We start from the raw sequence: 13,490 nt of genomic DNA, 5'->3' as shown, positions 1-13,490 counted from the left end.
TCTCAGACATAAACACAGTGTTGAGAGGGTTGGTTTTAAATTATATAGCAATACAGATGAGAGAAGAAATCCTTCTTAATTTGTGAGAAATTCTCCTACCGCTCTGAGCTTTAGTAAATACTTTGGATTTCTACCCTTTGATACACTTTGGGCAGCTCGGTTGTAGCTCAGGAAATAGATTGGGTCAACCAGTAGAAGGCTGGTAGTTTGATCCCCGGCTCCAGTCAACGCAGTATATATGGTGTATAAACCTGTAGTTGAGCTGTGCGAATAGGTGAATGTGGTTCATAGTGTATATTACTCTAATAATAATTTAATAAATTAACATGATGATGTTTATGGCAAAAAGGATGAAGACGCCAGTTTTCCTTTGACCTTTTATTTCCCAGAGCATGCTATGTCACAGTGAAATCCAGGGAACCAAGACAAGGATAAACACGAAGGGATTTTACAAATACTTTTTGTCTCCACTTTTTTGCCTTGCAACTAATCCTCTTATTGCAAAACCAAAAACATACTTTTTGACCTTTTCTGTTTTCCTACTGCATCGAATGGGTGAAATAGACAGAAATGTCTATCCCTGAAATCTGCAATGCTGCACAGGGCGAGGAAACTAGCTCACATGAAGGTTGGACGCTAAGATGGTTGTTCTAAAAGTATGTTGATAAGTGTTCAAAGATATACTGCACATCATGCTCTGTGGATTACTTTTTAGGTTATATCAGACACAAACGACAGTGTGATAAGAACTGCCTTAAATTACAGAAATCATTTTTTGGGAAACGTTTATCTAATTAACATATACCTTGACTTTTTAGATTCGTCAAGTTCCACTAACATGGAGGAGGCAAGGTTGTTGACCTATACTGTCTGCAGCCAGCCACAAGGTGGCAATCAAGAGTATTTAGCTTTACTTTTAGGGAGCTTGGGTGTTGTAAATCTTCATATACCATCTATGTTACATTGTTGTTGCTTGTTAGACCTGCAATTGTGGATGTAACTAAATACAGTTACTCATATTTTGTATTATAAATACTCCATCATATGTTTTCTGTTACTCACAAAAGCTGCATAAACATATGAGAGGCCTGTGTGCATCAGCAGCTGAGGGGGCTAAAGCACAGTTTGTTCCCAGTTGTCCCTTATGTCAACATCTGATCAAAGCAGCACACACACAAACACACATACTCAGAAAAACACATGCATGAAAAATGCACACACATGCATGCGTCGGCTTGCTGAGTTCACCCTCAGGGTGTTGAGTAAGCCTGATTCTTGATGTTCCAGTGATCGTTACATTTATTGCGTCAGTAGAACATCCCAAATAAACCCTTTAACAGGATTCTCCTCAGTTATGCAGTAAATAGGCTTGTTATCCTAGAGGCCACCGGGTTTATCTTGGTCTACAAAGCGTACTATAGGGAGACTTTTGTAGTCTCGAGTTGCAGGATTGGAGCAAGTAACAGGCTTTTCATTGAATATTCAATTACAGGACATTTTACAGATCATTTTAGAGCCATTGACATTAAAAGTGATATTTTACATTTATTTCCATCCATTCTACAACAGAACAATTTCATTGGAAAACATCAGAAGTGTTGACAAACTGAAGTCCATCACATGCACATTTGATATGTCGATTCATGAATATTATATATCATTTTTTTAAATTATTATTTATGGATTGATTGATTTAATATGTAATTTGCAATCTGTTCGCCATGTGATGGACTGGTGACCTGTCCTGGATGTACCCTGCTTCTCCTCACCCAATGTCAGCTGGGATTGGATCCAGTGCCGCCGCGACCCTCAAAGGATAACTGGTATAGATAATTGATAAGAGATGAATGGATGGGTGGAATGAACTATGTAATCTGTCCCTAGCTTGAGGGCATGCGCTATAAACACAAGCAAACAGACATGTCACAACAGAAGAAAAGCATCTCTGTGATTAATAACATTGATTATAACCATCAGGGTCACAAGTCACAATGTCTTTAAAAAATTGAAGGTGAAAGTTGGGCTACATGTGCAGAATCAGAGGTGGATTTTTTTTTTTGTTATATTATTGTTGTTAAAAAATGTTAAGCGACCTGTCAAAATGGACTTTTATGGAATGACTTTCCTGAATTGACTAATGCTAATATCTATTTTATCATTTTCTTTTTCCTTTACTTTTAAAGGAGTTTGTTTTGTTCTATTTGTCGTCTTTTATCATGGATTTGTACTATTATTTGCTGTGTTTGATATTTGAGGACATTATTTGATTTAAGTTGTTTGATTTACTTTTCTTTGTCTTAGTTTTTTTGTTTTGATTTGCAATTAGTAATGGGTTTTTGAAAGGTGTTATATAAAAAAGTTATTATTATTATGATTATGATTATTGTTATTATTATTATTACTACTACTATAAGGTTCTATACTGCGCATAGATTCAATAACATTGTGAAAAAGCGCAGCCTTTTTTCTCTTTGACACTTGCGAGATGCCGTAGTTCCGGGAACCCGGAAGCGGAGCTGCTGTCACCTAAACAAACGACATGTAAGCAGCACTTTCACTATAAAGACATTTCGTCCTGTTTAGTTGTCACAGCGCTCACTCCGACATTTATACAAGAACAGTTTCTCCTCTGTTATACAGTTGAAGTGAGGATATTAAAACGTCGTTTAGCGAGTTAGCAGGGAGGCTAAGTGAGTTAGCGAACTTCCGTCTGCAGTCAGTGCCACATCGTCAGAAACACGGAGCTGATCCGCGGACACAGATTTATATTGTTGAGAAGTTGTCAGGCTTTTGTTTGTTGGGACATTTTCTGAATTGTTTTGCTGTTCTCACCCACAGTTTTATAAGTAAGTGTAGCTAATCGAACTATAGCATGTTCAAAGTCCTTGTATCTCTGTTTAATGTTATAATGTATGAACATGATGTGCACTAATAGGTGTTGAACTGGTTTTAGACTGGCTTACTGGTTCAAACAAATCTCTGACATTCCTCAGGACATGATACACGTAACTAATCTGCATGTGTGCAGGAATATACAAAGCTGTGTTTGCCTGACAACAGTTCAGAGAGACTCCTTGTTCATTTGTGTAACATTTCTGTTGGATTGTTAACAGGGGTTGATAATGCACAGAGCCATGAAGAGGCTTCATCCTCCATTTACAGACCTGTGAAAGTCCAGAGAAGAAGACAGGAGGAAATTCACTGCAGCTGAAGTTTGGATCAACAGGGATAATGTCAGCCATGGCTCGGGAAGAAGATGAAGAGGAGCTCACAGTCGACAGACCCAAGGAGGTGGACGTGTTCACGTCCGTGCGTTTCCTGGGCTACCTGTCCAGCATCAACCTCCTGGTGGCGGTGTGCGTGGGCATGTACGTCCGCTGGGAGGTGACGAGCGAGCCCATGATCCTGGTCATCTTCATCCTGGGCCTCTTCGTCCTGGGGATAGCCAGCATCCTCTACTACTACTTCTCCATGGAGAGAGCCAGCCTCAGCTTGTACCATCTGTGGTGTGGCTTCCTGCTCGGGCTTCTGTGCTTCCTCAACAGCCCCGCTTTGGATTCAGACGTCAAGGAACTGGTCGCCAACTATCTCCTCCTCACCAGTATTATTTTGAAAACTGTTTGGGCTGTAACCGAGCGGATATGCAGCTCCATCCATTACAAAGCCACTTTGTTGACATCGACTGAGATGCTGGAGCTCCTGGGATTTGGCATTGCCAGCACCACCATGCTTCTTCACAAGTCGGCGGCCATAGTAGGCTTGGTGGTGGCCCTGGGCGCCCTCATTGTGGACCTGCGGATGAAATCCCTCCTGGCCTTGCCCAACCTCATCTGCTTTGCCCTGGTTACGTCTCTTGTGTTTTTCCAGGCCATAGGCATCGCAGCAAACCCATTTGCTTTAGGCTGCTACATGGGCGGGCTGCTGTGTGAGCCTGTGCTGGACGTGTACTTCAGTGGGCTGGGGCCCAGCGTCCGCTGGATGCCGGTGCTGTCTCTGGGGAACGTCTGGAGGAGGCTGTCCCTGCTGCCTCTGAGTGTCACTGAGCTGGCCTTCTTTGTCCTGGCCGCCTTGAAGGTACACTCAGCATTTTGCACAAATGTTTGTGTCAGAAAATTGACATTTCCATTATGCCAGTCATTAGGTGTTTGTGTAATTCAGAAAAGGATGAGCTCTTCAACCAGACTTTTTACTCCAACTGTAACGTGTTTTTCAAACTATGATTTTAAGTTGCTAGTTTACTTATATTTTAAGGCTGTTTATTGACACTTCATCTGTTTTCATAGCTCGGCCACTTGGAGCTGTGGTATCTGGTAATCCCAGGCTTTTGCCTCTTCGGCGTTTTCTGGTCCATCTGCCACATTATTCTGCTGATCACAATTTGGGGCTTTCACACGAAGCTGAGCGAGTGTCAGAAGGCCTGGCGGGCCCAGCGGTCCAGTAGCCGCAGTCTGGAGCAAGTCATGGCCTCCAGGGGCATCCGACACTTCTGCCTCATTTCAGAACGGCTGGTGTTCTTTAGCATGCTGTCCACGGTGATACTGGGAGCTGTGTCCTGGCAGGTAAGAGAAAATAAAGTCACATTTCTAATATAAGAGCAAGACATATTATAGGCATATCATACACAAAAAAAACAACCTGTCGCTGATCACAAACTTCTGAATGTTCTAGAAGAGTTCACACACCATGATAAGGCTCCTGCTGTTATTCCTCCTCTTCCAGCTTTAAGCGTTTTTATTGTCAAAGTCATGACAAGTCCCCTGTAAACACATATTGCACCCATTCTATAAACTCCTAGAGAATTGCTAGTGGCTGTGGTGTAGTTAGAAGATGCTCCCGGAGCTAAATCAGCTCAGCTCTCATGCGTAACCAATTTTAATTAGCACCTTAATATCCCTATCTACTTGCATAAGGAGCAGCAATAACTTATTTAGCCTTATTAGACGTTTACTTTGTAAGAGTCTCTTGGGGCCGGGTCTTAATTTGAGATCTGTTCCTGTCAGATGCAAACTTGCCTGAGAAAGAAGGAGCTGTCATCACTGATGTTTGAGAAAGTTACGATTCAGCTCAGGTTCAGTGAGGTTTTTAGCTTTGCATCAATTTCTTTACTGGTGCTGTTGCAGTATAGTAATATATGGTCAGCGACTTGCATCCACATGACTCTCAGATGCAAACATACTGACCAAAACAATATAGGTTTCACTGCTTTAAGGGAGACCCACTAAAATAGATTATAACTTTTTTACTTTGTATGTATTATATCTTCCTTTCAAAAGTCTGTGTGGAAATTTGTAAGTGTGAATTGACCGAAAAGAAGAATAGCACTTTTATTAAGTCGAAGAGACTTTCCTCGTCTGTAACTTAGCTCATGAATGAGGTGCAGAGTTTCTCACGAGTAACGCCAGACTCCCACAGCTTGGGGTCAACGACTGCAACACACAAGTCCTCTTTCACGCTGTATGGTGCTTCATAGTATTCAGGCACCTAAAAATATCGTAAATACATCTTGCAGGTTCAAGTGTGGCTCCACTTAACTATGCAGGTATTGATTTATGCAATAATAATAATACCGTCTTTGTAGCACAGGATCTAGTTTGTGCTACTACATTGTGTTACACATTTGTGTGGGTATTTGAGTAAGTGCCAGAATTTTTTATTTTTCAATTTGGTCTTTGACATTTAAACATTAAAATGTAAAATACTTTTAGCAGATAAAATTAGCGGTTTTATTGCACAGTCTCGAGTCCACTCAGAATGTACAGGCTCGTACACTGCAGTAATTGTATGCTTTTAATGGGTGCTCGGGATGTTTAGTCTTCTGCCAAACAGCGTATTGTGTCTCCATTCAGTTAGGTCCTGTCATGTTCTGTCCTGCGATAATAACACTGTCAGTCCCCTATTGTATCACCGTCTCGCAAAGTGTCACCACCAATTATCTGGCTCTGATTGCTTTTGTACACGCTGTTGGTTGTGAGAGAGAGTGACTCTGATTCTTTGATATTTTCCGCAGCCCTCGAACGGCCTGTTTCTCAGCGCTCTGCTTGTGGTGCTGCCTCTGGAGTCTCTGGCCCATGGTTTGTTCCACGAGCTGGGCAGCTGCCTGGGGGGAACCTGCGTCGGATACGCGCTGGTCATACCAACGGCCTACAGCAGGTACTGGAGACATTCACAGGACTGCATCACTGTTCCTACTTGTACACCTGCCGTCCACTTTCTAGGGTCGGGTGATTCTGTGGTACTGTTGACACAATCTAACTCCTCTTTATGGTGGCATGTATAGCAGTGTACGTGAGGGATCACATGATATACTTATTCAGGTTTGTTTGTGTTATTTTGTATTATTGGATTATTATGGAGCTAAAACACTCATTTTTAGTTTTTAAAGATAAAGGTATCGGTAACGTCTTTGGCCGACAGGCAAACTTACAGTCATGAATCACATTTTGATTATTGATCAATCTGTTTATTTTTTCAGTTTGACTAATTAATTTATCCTTCAGTCAATGTAACAACAGAAAGAAGTTTAAAAACAAAATTGCCAACAAAATGAATAAAAACAAACAAAAAAATATATGAGAAGAACTAATGGGTAAAAGCTTTGGCTTCTTTTTCCTCCTGGTAAATGTCTTGATCACTCATTCCAACTCCCTCTTCAGTTAACACAAAACCAGCCGGATAAATAGGCCAATAACTCTGCATAAACATGCCGCTAATGTTTGGGCCCTTAAGGAATCATTCCACTGCTCCCTCCACGGCATACAAAGTCGATCAGCTGCGGCACTTGGCCATTAGCTGCCGCCGATGCCTCTCCCAGTGCCCTCTCAGTCGGCCTAGTGTTTTGTGAAATAGCCCAGTTAGTTTTGATGATGCCGACATCTTCCCCCCTGCGTCTTAACAGCAGAACCCAGCCATCAGTTATACATTGCTGCTTATTTTATTTATGTTTTTTCTCAAGAGGCTTTCCACTGTTTTAAAATCCAGCCTGTGAAGATTTTGAGCTGGTATATTGGACATTTTAGCCGATGTTAGCATTCCGGGGGGGATGTCAGGCTTGCTTGTGTTTAACTCTCCCAGGTGATTTTGGATGCAAGCCGATGTCCTGTTGGAGCAGTGGGCGCTCTGTATGCATGGCCGTATGTGTGGCGTCCATAGGGAGAACCGGGTGCACGACGAGAATGCGTGTATAATCGCCTGTATGATGGCTGCAGATCATGTTTTCACAATGACAAGAGCCCCACAGGGAGATGAGAGCGATAGGGGTGAGCAGGGGGGAGGCGCGGAGGGAAAAACACGGAGGTAGACATGACGGGAAGAAAACACAAGGAGATGACTGAGGTTGTAAACGGGGGAGAGTGGTGGTAAACGCCAAAAGGGACAGACAGAAGAGGAAGGTGAGGAATTGTGCGTGAGGAGGAGTGGAGCGCTGAGAAATCGGTGGAGAAAAGGACAGGATTTTTTTTTCAAAGGATGAAAGAAAGAGTGTTACAGGGGGAAGATGTGGTCGGAATCTCAAACTACAAGCGTTCACTCCCCTGGGGGCTGCAAGATCTGAAAAGATTAGATGGCTTTGGGTGAACAGTGTATTGGCCGAAACCACACAGAGGTTTGCAGTCATTTTTTTTCAGCGACTGTTGTAAAGCTCCATAAGCTGTGCAGAAAACGTTGTTGTTTTGTACATGTTCCTCTGCAAAAGGGCAGAAAAGGACACAAGTTGAAAACTCGGTACAACGCAGGTAGCATCACTATCAGTGTGACATCGCAGGCCTGAGGAATACATCTGCTTTGGCTGTCAACAACTACTTATCTGCCCAGTGGCCAGAAAACCAATTCTATCTCATCCACTGGAGATAAGCTTCCAGCTGTTGTTGTCAAGGTGAGGTTCGAGGTGACAGCGGGGGCATAGGGCAGATGCCGGGATGGCTTCCGAGTTATGCAGATGTCCGTGAGAGTGAAGTATGGCTTAATGTTCTGATTGCCCATGAATAACATCAAGTGCAGAGATGGAAAGAAAATGTATGGCGGCATAGAAGAGCTGCTGGCCTTGACTAGGAGTGTGTTAGTGTGTGTGTGCCCCCTCTGTGATATCATCCACTTATATTATCAGGCAAGGCTTTGTGCGTCCACACACACACTTAAAAAATCACCTTGCCCTCAACCATCTTTAACCTTAGTTTCTCCTCCACTGATGCTCCTAAGTTTTCATTAAACTTAAACTATCTGTCAACACGAGCGTTTTGATTCCATATTTGAATCCCCATCCATACTAAAACACATATATCGCGTGATCACTCATTCACGTGTCAGTGTAACAGCTCTGCCCAAGCACGTAAGCAGTTGAATCGTTGTAAAATCCAAAATTGAACTGCACAACAGCTGTAAACAGTTTCAGCAACGCTTGTAATTGATTATCCATGTTGCATTCTACACTGGTAGCCGAGGTTAATGCCAGGTGTTTTCTCCCGGATGCGGGTCATGTGATAGGAGCCTGACGAATCAACGAAGGCTACTTCACCACCGAAAAGACCCAATTGTCACACAGCCAAGAGAGCGTCATTGCACAAGCGGTTTCCAAACATCTCCGTTTCTGTCCTTCCAGACTAAAAATGGTTCATCAGCGAATTTACTAAAACTCTGGATTAATGTGGAAGACAGTTGTATACGTAGCAGAGTTGATGTGTTTTCAAATAAAAATGTAGTTGTGTGTTAGGGTCAGTTTTTTTTTTACCTACTTTCTTTAATTTTTGACTCCCTTCACATACCTGATCCTTTTGTAATTTCCTCCAGCAGTGATCCACCACTCCTATTTCCCTCCGTCTCACTTTCCCTACCTTTACCCTTTCGCATCCTCTCTTCACTGTCTCCTCAGTCCTTCTTTCCTCATTTCCTCTCTTTCACCTCGTCCTCTGGCAAACTTCCTCCTTAGTAGTACGTTATGTTTTTCTCACATCCTCTCCTCTGTCTCCCTCTCTTTTGTCCAGTGCCAACGGCCAGCCCACTCTCCTACCACCTGAGCAGGTGCAGCAGTTGAACCAGCGCTCCACGGGCATGCTGAACAGTGTGCAGCGCCTCTTCTCCCACCACATGATCCAGACCTTCGGCTGCGACTACTCCACCAGCGGCGTCACCCTGGAGGCAATGCTGACCAAGCTGCGGGACTTCCTGGACCGTCACACTGTGGACGGGCCTCGACATGACACCTATCTGATTTTCTACAGCGGGCACACGTACAAAGGCACAGGGTCCTGGGCTCTGTCAGGTAAGAGCCGCACTTCCACATCCGTATTTTATTATCTTCGGCATGGAGGTTATGTTTTTGTCCTTGTTTGTTTTGTCAGCAGGATTATGCAAAAACTACTGAACAGATTTCCACAAAACTTGAAACTCAGTAAATTCTGGTTTGTCATATTTCAATTTCTGTTCAATTTAAATGAATCTTCTACCATTAATGCTTATTCCTCAAGCTTATTCCAGCCAACACTTACCCTGATCCTTTGATCCGACTCCAATATCACCAATTGCTGATCATTCGGTTCTTCCAAATCACATTTCTACCACCAGTGGAGTTGACCTATGATTTCATGTTACCTGTAGGAGGTACTTCTGCACACATTATACATGAGACTGAGTGATTCTTTGCATCGTAATTTCTGATGCACATTATTATATACGAACCCCAGAATGAGGCCGTGGGAAGCCAAATACAATTACCCCATGAATGTTGCACATGAGGAGCTCAAAGAACAACAGTTACTGAGTGCAGCTCCTTTATTAAGGTGTATTCATATATTAATGATTGATCATATTGAAAAACTGTTTTTTTTATTTTCTAATTCTATTTTGTTGGGAAGTCTTTCTTTTATTACATAGTGCCAATTTATCTTTACAATGCTGTGCCTCCTGCGGGCCTTACATTTGCTTAATTATTTTATATGAATGTGTCTTCTACATCCATGCCTTGCCTCTTATTTGTATTTAGAAGATTAAGAAGACAGTTGTTTGAGCCGGGGATGGGCTCAGTGTCTTCTAAAGCCTTTCTGCAGGATGGACTAGATATTGCCTGTTGTTGTTCTGGAGAAAATTGTGATATGATTAAAATATACAGTACAGTGTTTGTACACGCTGAGCCAGCTGCCACACTTGATCATTATGTGTTGCTGTTGAGAACAGAAAGAAAACTAGATTGCAAACAAGCAGAGAAGACACAAGAAAAAATGATGGACAAATGGCCGAAACGTCCATTGTTTTCGGCTTCATCAAAAAATTTGCTCTAATTATCACGTATAAACAATTATGAAGATTTCAGCCAGGCACGGGTAGAACAAAACTCCTATCTACTGCCGAGCTGTTGTGTTCAGTGGCATCAGGTCGATGCTGAATTCTCTCTGCAAACTATTTGCATTACAATCCGATTTCCATTGTTTTTCCTTCCTCGCTCCCCTCAGTCAATCAGAGGCTGATTCGATTTACACATCAGACTGTGAGCGCCCAAAGAGTTAAAACGGCTGCGAATGACTCGCCGTTGAAGTTTTGTTTCCAGCTGAGACGTCTGTGAGGGAAAGTTGCAGACGGTCTGCTGTGACACGAGCCGTCCCTCAACCGCAAATGAGAATCGCAGCAGGTTAACGTCGTGTCGACTCCCACTCTTCTGTTCTGAGATTACTTGACACATTATCTCTGCGTGACGCTGCAAACACGGAGAGAAAAAACTCCCTGTTGAAAAGATAATCACTTTCCTTTGTCATCAGCATTTTGAAGGGACGTGTTTTTGAGAAAGGAAACATGTTTTTACAGAAATCCAAATTGGAGACGGTCTCTGTTTTAAAGTTGTATTTCTGTCCTCTGATTTCTGCAGATATAAAGCTTGAGTGCAGCCGGGACCAGTGCTAAATTATACAGGGATGAAATAAGTTTGTGCAGTTTGTGTGGACACTCGTCGTCATGCTGACGGCCGTCAGACGGGCACACGAGTGAAAGCCGACAGGTTTGATTCCTTCAAAGCCACTTTGTCAATCAACAGCCACGAGTCCTGTCGAGGTGTCCTTGAACGTGACACAGAACCGATGGTAGCTCTTCAACCTCCACTACACTGCGTATAACACAGAGTGTGGTCAAGAGTGCTGTTTTTTAAATGTAAATGAAACATGCCATGGTTAGGGTGTAAAAACACAAGAACACTAGCCTAATTTTTCCACATGTCTATTTGCGAGTCAACTGAAAGTGCATTTCACAAAATTGGGTCGCAAAAAACAATGGAATTAGCTTTTCTACCTCGGCTGCAGTGGTGTCTCCATCCATCCGTACAAAAATGCTTTTCCGTACTAGAGTCTGTATTGAAACGTACTTGAGAGGGGCTCATCGTCTTTTTGTCTCTCTCCTCTCCATCTTCCCCTCTGACCTCCCCTGCTGTAGGAGGTGAGACTCTCCACCTGGCCCAGTTGCTGGAGCTGTGGAAGGAGAAGAACGCCGGCCACTACTCCCGCCTCATCCTGGTCCTGGACACGGAGAACTCCCTCCCCTGGGTCAAGGAAGTGCGCAGGGTGGACGGGATCTATGTGGCCGTGCAGGGGGCCGAGCTCTCCGCCGTCAGGGTCGACCCCGAGGCCGGAGACATCCCTCTGTTGGGGGACTTCACCTCCGAATGGGTGGAGTTCAACTGCAACCCGGACAGCAACACCCAGTGGTCGGAAAAGGGGCGGACAGTGACGGCTTCGTACGGCGTGTCCAAACGCTGGAGCGACTACACGCTGCACCTGCCCACCGGGAGCGACGTCGCCAAGCATTGGAAGACCCACTTCCCCAAGGTCACATATCCCATGGTGCACCTGTCCAACTGGTGCTGTGGCCTCAACCTGTTCTGGTTGTGCAGCGTGTGTTTGCGTTGCTTCAGGAGGTGCAAACTGGCCTGGTTCCCACCCGCCGTTCTGGACACTGGGCAGGGCATCAAACTGGTGCATTCATAGGTCGCATGGGAAGTTGTAACGTTTGTTTGTGGTCTTAACAGTTGGGAGTGTGTTGGTTGCACGGTGTTTACATAAAGGAGGGAGAATGTGTTTATATAAGATTCGACCCCAGGAGGAGAGAGGAGAAGGTGTTCAAAGAGATTCTTTGCATCGTAATTTCTGATGCACATTATTATATAGGAACCCCAGAGTGAGGCCGTGGGAAGCCAAATACAATTACCCCATGCATGCTGCACATGAGGAGCTCAAAGAACAACAGTTACTGAGTGCAGCTCCTTTATTAAGGTGTCTTCATATATTAATGATTGATCATATTGAAAAACTGTTTGTTTTATTTTCTAATTCTATTTTGTTGGGAAGTCTTTCTTTTATTACATAGTGCCAATTTATCTTTACAATGCTGTGCCTTCTGCGGGCCTTAAATTTGCTGAATTATTTTATATTAATGTGTCTTCTACATCCATGCCTTGCCTCTTATTTGTATTTAGAAGATTAAGAAGACAGTTGTTTGAGCCGGGGAGGGGCTCAGTGTCTTCTAAAGCCTTTATACAGGATGGACCAGATATTGCCTGTTGAACTGATGAACTCAGTGACCCTCTGGTTCCAGGGACGTCCGACCTCGACTTGCTGCTCTCGCTGTGCAATCCTTTCTCTTTCCAACTGTGTCAAATTGCATTATTTCTGCACCAAACAAAGACAGATGCATGACAGTATATCACGACCAGACAATAGCCCTATATTTGTATTATATTGAGATTAATTCATCCTAAAGAAGTCATTTAGGGCTTTAGAAACTCAGTTTTGACTTGTCATGCAAAGCAACGAATCCAGAGATTCCGGGTGCTTTCTTTCTGTGCACTGACCTCTTTATTTCCTTCTTTACTTGCTGCGTTTCATCTCTCCCCCACACACAAACTCGGGAGAGGATTGCTGCTTTGAAATAAGTTTGTTTCTCTGTGATGTTTTCAAAGAGGTCAAGTGGTGTTTTCCAAGTGTCATTCCCCATGTGCCTCCCCTGAGGTGTCTAAAAATACATGAATTAAACCTGGATGAAAAGCTGGTCTAACAACGCTGTGTGAGACATGTATGAAAAGAGTAAAAATACATAAGAGCTGGATAAAAATGGAAATGATATAAGACCGTTTTTAAGTACCTGACAACACCTGAAAATGTACTTAAAGTATTTGCTCTTTGGCAAGACCGATCGGCCAAACTCATAAGAGCAAATACCGACTCTGCTCTCTTAAAGCTCTGGTAAATATTTGGATTGTGAGCTTGGAGAGAAATGAGAGTAAAGGGGGGGAATGAAACAATACATGACACAGTATCTCCAAGGGCCTGGCTCGCTGATCTTTCACTTATTTTCTTCCCAGAGCCTGGATTGGCATGTGTCTGACGGGCTTCTGGGTCATTTGCTTGTCTCAGGGAGCAGCACTGTATCCTGACTCACCTGAAGGGCACTATCAGGAACAGACTAGAGCAAGATATACGATGAGATCTCAGAAGGACGAAATTTGGTAATGAAGCAATATT

The 13,490-nt window shown here is 43.4% G+C and overlaps 1 protein-coding gene across 2 annotated transcripts; it reads left to right on the top strand.

Moving 5' to 3' along the window:
- The first annotated feature begins 2,487 nt into the window (after positions 1 to 2,487).
- On the top strand, positions 2,488 to 13,026 carry tmem168a (transmembrane protein 168a). Of its 2 annotated transcripts, none has more exons than XM_061071594.1 (6): positions 2,488 to 2,541; positions 3,114 to 4,074; positions 4,284 to 4,559; positions 6,008 to 6,150; positions 8,976 to 9,253; positions 11,407 to 13,026. In XM_061071594.1, the coding sequence occupies exons 2-6, from the start codon at positions 3,232 to 3,234 to the stop codon at positions 11,955 to 11,957; spliced, it is 2,091 nt and encodes a 696-aa protein (XP_060927577.1). In that variant the 5' UTR covers positions 2,488 to 2,541; positions 3,114 to 3,231; the 3' UTR covers positions 11,958 to 13,026. The 2 variants fall into 2 exon arrangements, with proteins under 2 accessions (XP_060927577.1, XP_060927570.1); XM_061071587.1 differs by lacking the exon at positions 2,488 to 2,541 and adding an exon at positions 2,554 to 2,846.
- The last annotated feature ends 464 nt before the right edge of the window (positions 13,027 to 13,490 follow it).

The sequence above is a fragment of the Limanda limanda genome, chromosome 1 (genome assembly GCF_963576545.1).
Source record: "Limanda limanda chromosome 1, fLimLim1.1, whole genome shotgun sequence".
NCBI lineage: Eukaryota > Metazoa > Chordata > Actinopteri > Pleuronectiformes > Pleuronectidae > Limanda > Limanda limanda.
The sequence above is the reverse complement of the archived record's forward strand: the minus strand, read 5'-3'. Positions and strand labels throughout refer to the sequence as shown.